We start from the raw sequence: 10965 nt of genomic DNA on the forward strand, positions 1-10965 counted from the left end.
AGTAGCTGGGACTACAGGCGCCCGCCACCTCGCCCGGCTAGTTTTTTTGTATTTTTTAGTAGAGACGGGGTTTCACCGTGTTAGCCAGGATGGTCTCGATCTCCTGACCTCGTGATCCGCCCGTCTCGGCCTCCCAAAGTGCTGGGATTACAGGCTTGAGCCACCGCACCCGGCCTAGAACTTTTAAAAATATATGAAATGTAGACAGTATCTGGTTATAAAAGATTTTAATATCAAATTAAATGTACATGATCAAAAGGCTTTGATTGCCGTGTAAAACAGTTTCCAGGTTACATCAAGTGACTTTATCTTCTCCCATTTCAAATGAAATGTTAACAGCATAAACAATTTGCAATGAATGATAAGAAGCAAAGGCAGTACATATCATCTGCAAGTTTCTTCGCAAGCTATAAAATATCATGTTCATATTTTTCTTGTTTGTGATCTCAAAACAGGCAATATTTTCATTTCATCCACTCTGTTCTTATGTATTTGAAAAGCAGGTGTTATCCACCTACCACACGAGCACTGTTCACCAAACCAGTTGAAGGAACCCAACTTGGCACTGCATTTTGGGCAAAGAAGCTGAAATAAAGCAAATGTGTTACTTTATTCATTCACTTTTATACAAAACAAATCATTATCTTTGGCAATCAATATAGGATATAAAAATAAGACACAGTCCCCACCTTGAGTTTATAATCTAATCAGTGAGACAAAATGCATTGGAAATTTACTGTAATAGATAGTAGACTACAATTATTGCATAGGAAGAATGTTGTATTCAGGGAGCTTGAAGGGAGAAAGGTAAGCTTACTATTTGATTAAGGAAGGTTTTGTGGATGTGGCAAATGTATATATAGCTTTTAAATCAGTTTGTAATTTAGGATTTCAAATGAAAATCATCACGGCTAAAGTACAGAAAAGCATGTTAGGATTTTCATGCTGTATTACTAATTGTATGTATTGGCAGCATATAAGTCAGTTTCTTAGCTATTTAAAGACAAACTGATATTCCAGGAAAATAGGTAAATCAAAAAAAGCCTAATAAGACAACTGCATTTTCTTCTAATGTAATTAGTTATAGCATTATTTTTTATGTTTGGCTCTTTGATTTGTGCATGGTATAAGGTAAGAGTTTTTATTTTTAACATTGAGCTATAGAAAATTAGACATAAAACTCAGAAGTGGGCTGAGTGCGGTAGCTCACACTTGTAATTCCCAGCACTTTGGGAGGCCGAGGCGGGCAGATCACCTGAGGTCAGGAGTTTGAGACCAGCCTGGTCAACATGGTGAAACCCCATCTCTACTAAAAATACAAAAATTAGCTGGGCATGGTGACAGGTGCCTGTAACCACAGCTACTTGGGAGGCTGAGGCAGGAGAATCACTTGAACCTGGGAGGTGGAGGTTGCAGTGAGCCAAGATCACGCCACTGCACTCCAGCCTGGGCAACAGAGCAAGACTCTGTCTCATAAAAAAGAAATTCAGAAGCCATAAATAAAAAAACTAACACATTTTATTATGTAAATATCCTTCATTTTAATATGACAAAACATATTAAAAAATCTGATAAACAATAGACTGAAGAAAATAGTTGCAATATATTAGATGAACTAATAACATCTAGAATATATAGAGTTCCTACAATAGAATGAGACAAAACCCATAGACAAATGGTCCTAGGAATATGAAAGCAGTTTATAGAAAAGGAAACTGTGGCCAGGCGCGGTGGCTCAAGCCTGTAATCCCAGCACTTTGGGAGGCCGAGACGGGCGGATCACGAGGTCAGGAGATCGAGACCCTCCTGGCTAACACGGTGAAACCCCGTCTCTACTAAAAAATACAAAAAACTAGCCGGGCGAGGTGGTGGGCGCCTGTAGTCCCAGCTACTCCGGAGGCTGAGGCAGGAGAATGGCGTAAACCCGGGAGGTGGAGCTTGCACTGAGCTGAGATCCGGCCACTGCACTCCAGCCTGGGCGACACAGCGAGACTCCGTCTCAAAAAAAAAAAAAAAAAAGAAAAGGAAAATGTAAACGGCTGGTAAATACATAAAGATGGTGGTTAATGACTATTTTCATAAAATTCCAATTAAACATTTTAGGATTAACATTTTTTACCCCACAGGGCTGACAAAATGTTAACAGTTTTAAAGTATCTATTATGTCAAGGATATGGGGTAATGGGTACATGCATTCAGTTACTGAAAACCAAATTTGTATGAGCATTTTGAATATCGGCCTGGAATATCACTAATATTTAAAATACATTCTTCAAGCCAGGAATTCCACTTCTAAGTATATATTCTACAGAAAAAAAATCAAACATGTATACAAATAAGTATGCACAGGATTTAGAATCTCACATAAAAATGTATTTAACTTGGTTGGAATGTGTGTGTGTGTGTTTCCCAGGTTAAGTAAAATTAGAAAGCCAGAATCGCAAGCCACCAAAAAGAAAAACTGATAAATTAGATATCACCAAAATTACAATCTCTAACTGCTACAAATAATATCATCAAGAATGGGAAGTGAGGCTGGGCATGGTGGCTCACGCCTGCAATCCCAGCACTTTGGGAGGCCGAGGTGGGTGGATTACCTGAGGTCAGAAGTTCGAGACGAGCCTGACCAACATGGAAAAACCCCGTCTCCACTAAAAATACAAAATTAGCCAGGTGTGGTGGTGCATGCCTGTAATCCCAGCTACTCAGGAGGCTGAAGCAGGAGAACCACTTGAATCCGGGAGGTGGAGGTTGCAGTGAGCCAAGATTGCGCCATTGCACTCCAGGCTGGGCAACAAGAGCAAAACTCCGTCTCAAACAAACAAACAAACAAAAAGAATGGGAAGAGTAGGAACGTGAATTGTGATATGGTTTGGTTGTGTGTCCCCATCCAAATCTCATCTCAAATCAAATTGTAATCCCCATGTGTGGAGGAAGGGAGGTGATTGGATCATGGAGGCAGATTCCCCCACACTGTTCAGGCCATAGTGAATGAGTACTCATAAATTTTGATGGTTTTATAAGTGTTTGACAGTTTCAATCTCACACATGCTTCTCTCTCCTGCCACCTTGTGAAGAAGAGGCCTGCTTTCCCTTCCACCATGATAATAAGTTTTCTGAGGCCTCCCCAGCCATGCAGAACCATGAGTCAATTAAACCTCTTTCCTTTATAAATTACCCAGTCTCACATACTATCTTTATAGCAGTGTGAAAATGAACTAATACACGATGGTTGCAAAAAACACCGTGAATACACTTTAAAAACCACTGAATTGTACACCTTAAATAGGTAAATTGTATGTATGTGAATTATACTATAATAAGGCTGTTTTTAAAAAAGCAGCATCATCTGAAAATGTGAGTTTGATCATAGGGTACCACTTTCTAGGCAAGACACTACTCATAAACAGTTTCCTGGCCGGGAGGGCGCGGTGGCTCACGCCTGTAATCCCAGCACTTTGGGAGGCCGAGGGGGGCCGATCACGAGGTCAGGAGATCGAGACCATCCTGGCTAATGCAGTGAAACCCCGTCTCTACTAAAAATACAAAAAAATTAGCTGGGCCTGGTGATGTGCAGCTGTAGTCCCCGCTACTCCGGAGGCTGAGGCAGGAGAACGGGCGTGAACCCAGGAGGCGGAACTTGCAGTGAGCTGAGATCGCGCCACTGCACTCCAGGCTGGGCAACAGCGCAAGACTCCAACTCAAAAAAAAAAAAAAAAAACAGTTTCCTCATGCATATCCTATTGAATATAACTGCTCTACCTATTTTATAAAGCTATGGCATTCTTCAAATGGTATAATATAGTGAAAGGGTTTCATAAAATAGCCACCATACAAACTTTTATACAAACCATACAAACTTTCAAAATCATTATTATTATTATTATAGAATACCTTCACATTAATATCAAGTAAACCTAAAGGAGAAATGTGATTGTCATGGCACACTCCCACCAAGTTAAACAATTTTTTATGTAAAATGTCACATGAACTGCATTCTTTCTTTTTCTTTTTTTCCCCACACACTGGTTATAGGAGCAAGAGGATGAGCTGCATTATTTAACTGGAAATGAAAAAGAATCTCATAGTAAAACACACTAAATTCCAATTTCCTAAAATATCAGAAAAAAAGAGAGACACATACAGGAAGCCAACAGAGAAAAAGAAAGACAGAACTTTTAACCTAATTTTAAAATCCCTGATTTACCCTTCTCTTATTAAAAAGTTCAAATTTTGTTAAATACATTTTTTCTTTTTTTTTAATTAAAAATTGTTTAACTTTCTTTCATAGAGATGAGGTCTCACTATGTTGCCCAGGCTAGTCTCGAAACCCTGGGCTCAAGCGATCCTCCCGCCTCAGCCTCCCAAAGTGCTCAGATTACAGGCATGAGCTAATGAGGCATGAGTGCTCAGCCAATATATTCTAATTAGTTTAAAAATAAATGTTAGTCTTATATTTGAAAAAATATAAATAGCCTTAAAGGAAATTTATTAACTTAGACCAGGGCTCTCAACCAGAAGTAGTTCACTATTTTGGATCAGCTGGTTTTTGAAAAATATTTTATTTTTGATAGGCTTATCTACATGAGAAAGATATAATCTTCAGAAATAAGGGAATTAAATGGAGTAAAACACTAGTTAAAATAAGAGTTTAAAATGCAAGAAGGAATAAAATATAGACGATAAAATAAAATTGTAGAAAATAAAATGTGTTCTCACCTGTCCATCCATCACTCCCAACAAAGCAGACTGCATCCACTGTACAGGTTCAATGAAATAAGATGTACATTGAGCTTGCCTCCCTGTGGTAAGCATGCAAGATGGTGTCATTCTCTTGTGTGCAAAGGCTATAGGTCCACTTCCTTCATGGTGATCCAGAATACTAGAACTTCGAAATAATGATCGCCTGCAACCCCCAAACAAACAAAAACATTAATGACTTCCAAAAGGATGAAAACATGGATTAAATGTGCAGTATTTCTTTTTTGTTTGTTTGTTTCAGACAGAGTCTCACTCTGTCGCCCATGCTGGAGTACAGTGGCGTGATCACCGCTCACTGCAACCTCCCCCTCCTGGGTTCAACTGATTCTCCCGCCTCAGCCTCCTGAGTAGCTGGGATTACAGCCATCTGCCACCATGCCCAGAGACGGGGTTTCACCACTTTTTTTTTTTTTTCAGACGGAGTCTCGCTCTGTCGCCCAGGCTGGAGTGCAGTGGCCAGATCTCAGCTCACTGCAAGCTCCGCCTCCTGGGTTCACGCCATTCTCCTGCCTCAGCCTCCCAAGTAGCTGGGACTACAGGTGCCTGCCACCACGCCTGGCCAATTTTTTTGTATTTTTAGTAGAGAGGGGGTTTCACCGTGTTAGCCAGGATGGTCTTGATCTCCTGACCTCATGATCCGCCCGCCTCGGCCTCCCAAAGTGCTGGGATTACAGGAGTGAGCCACCACGCCCGGCCGGGGTTTCACCACTTTGGCCAGGCTGGTCTTAAACTCCCGACCTCAGGTGATCTGCCTGCCTGGGCCTCCCAAAGTGCTGGTATTACAGGCGTGAGCCACCGCACCTGGCAAAATGTGCGATATTGCTTAGAGGACAAAATAATGTAACATTGATTATGCTACTTAAATTTTCAATAACCCTTACAATCTGATTATTTCTCTTTTTAAAAATTTATATTCGGCCGGGTGCGGTGGCTCAAGCCTGTAATCCCAGCACTTTGGGAGGCCGAGACGGGCAGATCACGAGGTCAGGAGATCGAGACCATCCTGGCTAACATGGTGAAACCCCGTCTCTACTAAAAAATACAAAAAAACTAGCCAGGTGAGGTGGCAGGCGTCTGTAGTCCCAGCTACTCGGGAGGCTGAGGCAGGAGAATGGCGTAAACCCAGGACGTGGAGCTTGCAGTGAGCTGAGATCTGGCCACTGCACTCCATCCTGGGCGACAGAGTGAGACTCTGTCTCAAAAAAAAAAAAAAAATTATATTCTCCCTGAAAACAGATCTGAACTAAAAATTTCTATATTATTCAGTTAAACAAAATCTTCCTACAGAAATTTAAGAAAATAAAACTTTAACTACTTTTCAGTTACTGAGAAGATAAAATATCCAAATGATACAAAATATTTTACCTGCACTTTCTACACTTGTAGAGAACCTCATCTTTCAATCCTTGTGAAACGGTGGTTGGGTCAACAGCAAAGAGTTCTTGAGGTAAATTCTGCAATTCTATATGACATAACTAAAATGTATTAATTTGTCAAAATCAACTCTGCATTTTCAGATAAATTCAGTTAATGTCAAATTGAGGCAAGAAGTGCTAACCTCAGAAATTAAAATTAAAAAAAAAAAAAAATCAAATTCCAGTGTTGAGAAATCAGGCTAAGGTAGGAGAGGACAGTGATTTAAGTACTTAGGTTCTGGGCACATCCCGACCCTGCCATTTATAAACCATGTGATTTTGAATAAGTTATTTCTAGCTAAATCAGTTTCAAAAAGAAACAATAGTTTCTCAGGGATTGCTGGAAGTGAGGTAATGCATGCAATGCCAAAAGTAAATGACATTTAGAAAGCCCATTACACACTAGTGATTATTACTTACCTGGATACTTCTCTGTAACCTTTTGTAAACGATATTGCTTATAAATTGCACTAGAGGTATCCACTTCATATCCCATTGCCTGGTATAATTTCAGTTGCCACTCAAACCCCTCATTCATCCTGTAATGATAAAGAAATACAAAGTTTCATTTTCTTAAAATAACATCACAAAAGCAGAATTATTACTATAAAAAAAGAACCCACTTAGCCTCTGGTTTGAGAATCTGGAGCTTTTCATAGGCTTTTTCAAAGGGAAGTAGGTCAGTCTTCATGAGAAAAGCAGTTATTATGGCCACACTTCGACTGACTCCTGCGTGACTGAAAAAGAGACCTTTAAAATAAAACAGCAAATAGCAACAATTAAAAAAACACACACAAAACCCAGCCCCCTATTAATAGTAAAGTTTAGGCCCACTTCATTTCTACTTCTCAGATAAGCCCATTGCCTCTGAAATATTATCAAGTACAAAAGACTTATTCCTTTTTCCTTTTGAATTCTGAACCATGTGACTGTATTACCTATTCAAAAAAAAAACAGTAATTTTTAACATTTTTATAATGGCTCAGAACAAATCCAAACTCCTGGCTAGACATAGTGGCTTACTTACCCCTGAAATCCCAGCACTTTGGGAGGCCGAGGTACGGGATTGCTTGAGCCCAGGAATTGGAGACCAGCCTGGGCAACAAAGTGAGACCCCACCTCTACAAAAAATTAGCCGGATGTGGTGGCACGTGCCTGTAGTCCCAGCTACTCTGGAGGTTGAGGTGGGAGGATCACTTGAGCCTGGGAGGTTGAGACTGCAGTGAGCCGTAATTACGCTACTACACTGCAGCCTGGGTGACAGAGCAAGACCCTGTCTCAAAATAAAAATAAATAAAACAAAAACAAATCCAATCTCCTTTCATCTTAGCATTCAGGGACCTCAAAATCTGGTCCCAGACTTCTTTCGATTCTACCACTATCTTCTGTCTTTTATGTGCTCAATAAATTTAAACTATTGTTATTATACTCCAATCCAACCAAAACTGCTTAGGGAGTCCCATTTTCTTTTCTTTTTTTTTTTTTTTCTTTTTTTTTGAGATGTAATCTTGCTCTGTTGCCCAGGCTGGAGTGCTGTGGCACAACCTCGGCTCACTGCAACCTCCGCCTCCCAGGTTCAAAGTGATTCTCCTGCATCAGCCTCCCCAGTAACTGGGACTACAGGCGAGCGCCACCACACCCGACTAATTTTTGTATTTTTGGTAGAGACGTGGTTTCACCATATTGGTCAGGCTGGTCTGGAACTCCTGACCTCGTGATCCGCCTGCCTCCCAAAGTGCTGGGACTACAGGCGTGAGCCACCGCGCCTTGCCGGGATTCCCATTTTCTTTTTGTCTTTGCTGCAACTATCTCCTCCCTAGGTAAAGCCCAGGGATCCTTTAGATCCAAACCAATTCTCCTCTTCATCAACCACCCCCTACTCACCCCAAACAAAAACATTGAACCCTAAATCTTTGTAAATCCTGTTTACAAGACACCAAGCAACCTAATCTGCATTACAATCATCAGGGTGGGTGTCTAGCTTCTCCAACAGAGCTGTAAACTTCTTGGGGCGTAGGTAATTTGACATTTATCGCATGACACCTCCCCCGCCCTCTGTTGCTGCAGGAAGAATCAACTAAAGCGTGAATGAATGAAAGTCTGCACACACCAGGGGCCGGCCTCCAGCCTCCTCCTCTCTTGGATACACGCCTCCTGCGGGAGGCAGCTGGAGGAGGTTCACGCGGCAAGACCGCGCTCTCGTCCTCCCGAGGGCCTCGGAAGGAAAAGGGTGCACGTCGCCCACTGACCCGGCCACTCACCAATGCACCAACACCGCACGGCCCTCAGCGCGGGCCTGACCGATGAAAGCCACGCACCGGTCCAGATGGCTGAGCAGATCGGTCTCGGGTTTGTCCAGCGCTGGCACGAAGAGGCGCCACAGACCCTCGACCCCAGGCCCCGCCTTGAAGCTGGGCTCCTCCGAGTCCACCGTTAGCACGGCCGTGATGCCCGCTTCCCTCAAGTGGTCTGGCTCCGCGACGGCCGCGACCCCACCGAGATACAGTCCTGGCTGCACTTCCAGCATCTGCCCGGCGCGGCTGGCTCTGCTGGCACTGGGGTTACAGAGCTCGCAGCCACGACTCCGGCCCGGAGCCTCCAACATGGCCGCGCCCAGAGACCAGGCGAATCCTGCCCTACCATCGAGTAGGCTCCGGCTAGAACATCCTTCCCCTGGGACTTGCCAGCCTCAGCGGCTCAGCAGCTCCCTCGGAGGACCACGTTGGCCGCAGGAAAATGGACTTATCGCTAAGGGGCGGAGCTTCGGCCCCATTCAGCGCCGCCTTTCCTCCCGTGTTCCCTCTGACCCCCACCCCAAAGTTGATGGTAAAGGATAAGTCTCCCCAAATACGGGGTTTCTCTAGCTTTTAGTATTGAAATTTTCAGGAAAGAGACATCAGGAGCAGCTGAACTCAAATGCGAAATAAAGGTCGTGCCAGCTGAATCAGAAGCGTCATTTTATGCATTTGAAGTACAATTATTTTCAGTATTATAAAGCCATCTGTACTTTGCATCTTATGATTTTTTTCCTTTTTCTGCCCAATTTCATTATTGGTGTGTGAATCCTTGTTGATGTTTACTGTCTATTTATTTTGAAGATGTTAATCCTGTATTTTTGTAAGTCAATGTCCTCCAGCCAGGACTACCCGAAACCAACTTTAATTAAGCAAGTTGGTTTTATTACTCAGTCATGAGCTATGGAGAGTTTCAGGGCATCTCAGCACGAGGATGTTAGGAAGATCCTATACAGATTTTGGGCTTTTATTTGGGGATTTTTGGAAAGGGTTTAAGGAAGTCGGCTTTGCTCCAGATTGAATGTTGCAGGAAGATACTCAGTATTATGAGTATCTTTTATATATCTCTTGTTAGGGAGGACTATTGGGGGAAATTCAGCCCCCAATATTTCACGTAGGTTCTTTTCTATTTTCCGTGTCAGCTGGTCTGAGAAATAAAGGGAAAGAGTACAAAAGAGAGAAATTTTAAAGCTCCGTGTCTAGGGGAGACATCACATGTCGGCAGGTTCCATCATGCCCCCTGAGCCACAAAATCAGCAAGTTTTTATTAGCAATTTTCAAAAGGGAAGGAGTGCACAAATCGGGTGTGGGTCACAGAGATCACATACTTCAAGGGCAACAAAAGATCACAAGGCAGGAGGTCAGGGCGAGTTCACAAGGTCAGAGTGAAACTAGAATCACTAATGAACTTCCATGTCCAGCTGTGCACGCATTGTCATCGATAAACAAGGTTCAAGAGCAGAGAACTGGTCTGACTAGAATTTGCCAGGCTGGAATTTCCTAATCCTAGCAAGCCTGGGGCACTGCAGAAGACTAGGGCGTGTTTCATCCCTATCGACATCTGCATAAGGCAGACACCCCCAGAGCAGCCATTTTAGAGGCCTCCTCTGGGAATGCATTCTTTTCCCAGGGCTGTTAATTATTAATATTCCTTACTAGGGAAATAATTCAGCAATATTTATCTTGCCCGTTTTCAGTAACAAGAGAAATATGGCTCTGTCCTGCCTGCCCACAGGCAGCCAGACTTTAAGGTTATCTCCCTTGTTCTCTGAAAATCGCTGTTATCCTGTTCTTAAGGTGCCAGATTTCATATTGTTCAAATACACATGCTCTACAAAGAATTTGTGCAGTTAACGCAATCATCACAGGGTCCTGAGGTGATATTCATCCTCAGCTTACAAAGATGACAAGATTAAGAGATTAAAATAAAGACAGGCATAGGAAATCACAAGAGTACTGATTGGGGAAGGGATAAATGTCCATGAAATCTTCACAATTTATGTTCAGAGATTGCAGTAAAGACAGGCATAAGAAATTATAAAAGTATTAATTTAGGGAACTAATAAATGTCCGTGAAATCTTCACAATTTATGTTCTTCTGCCATGGCTTCAGCTGGTCCATCCATTCAGGGTCCCTGACTTCCCACAACAGAGGACAGCCGAGAGAGATACTAAAGTTGTAATTGCTCAAGATGTAGAAGTTATAATGCTGGTATAAAGATAGATACATCGATCTGTCTCTGTTCTGGAACAGAACAAACCCTTGCATGTGGAGTCCTAATTAGGGAAAAGGAGTCAGGCTGGCTGGACGAAGGGAAGCAAAAGGAGAAAGCAGATAAGCCACAAGTCTGCCTTTCTTCATGGTCCAGGACACACAGCCCTGCTGTGCAAATAACTCAAAATCTGCCTGTGCCCAGCCATCACCAGACCCCCAACTGATAGAAAAATGGAAGTTAGTTCACTGCAACCTTGGCATTATTAGTACTGCAAAAAGC

The 10965-nt window shown here is 42.5% G+C and overlaps 1 protein-coding gene across 2 annotated transcripts; it reads right to left on the reverse strand.

The window, feature by feature from the left end:
• Positions 1 to 210: 210 nt before the first annotated feature.
• Positions 211 to 8827, reverse strand: DUSP12 (dual specificity phosphatase 12). 2 transcript variants are annotated; one of them, XM_033196928.1, is made up of 6 exons: positions 8495 to 8827; positions 6800 to 6913; positions 6597 to 6715; positions 6127 to 6223; positions 4720 to 4906; positions 211 to 585 (listed from the first exon to the last, which is right to left on the reverse strand). In XM_033196928.1, exons 1-6 carry the CDS (start codon positions 8779 to 8781, stop codon positions 424 to 426), a joined length of 966 nt encoding a protein of 321 aa, XP_033052819.1. In that variant the 5' UTR covers positions 8782 to 8827; the 3' UTR covers positions 211 to 423. The 2 variants fall into 2 exon arrangements, with proteins under 2 accessions (XP_033052819.1, XP_033052818.1); XM_033196927.1 differs by having other exon boundaries at positions 8438 to 8827.
• Between the last annotated feature and the right edge of the window lie 2138 nt (positions 8828 to 10965).

Source organism: Trachypithecus francoisi, unplaced genomic scaffold (genome assembly GCF_009764315.1).
Source record: "Trachypithecus francoisi isolate TF-2019V2 unplaced genomic scaffold, Tfra_2.0 Lachesis_group5, whole genome shotgun sequence".
NCBI lineage: Eukaryota > Metazoa > Chordata > Mammalia > Primates > Cercopithecidae > Trachypithecus > Trachypithecus francoisi.

Coding starts and splice junctions, on each gene's coding strand:
- DUSP12 (XM_033196927.1), bottom strand. CDS start 8,781: ATGTTGGAGGCTCCGGGCCGGAGTCGTGGCTGCGAGCTCTGTAACCCC. Junction 4,907..6,126: donor TACAAGTGTAGAAAGTGCAG/GTAAAATATTTT, acceptor TGGGGGTTGCAG/GCGATCATTATTTCGAAGTT. Junction 586..4,719: donor TGGGAGTGATGGATGGACAG/GTGAGAACACAT, acceptor GCTTTATTTCAG/CTTCTTTGCCCAAAATGCAG.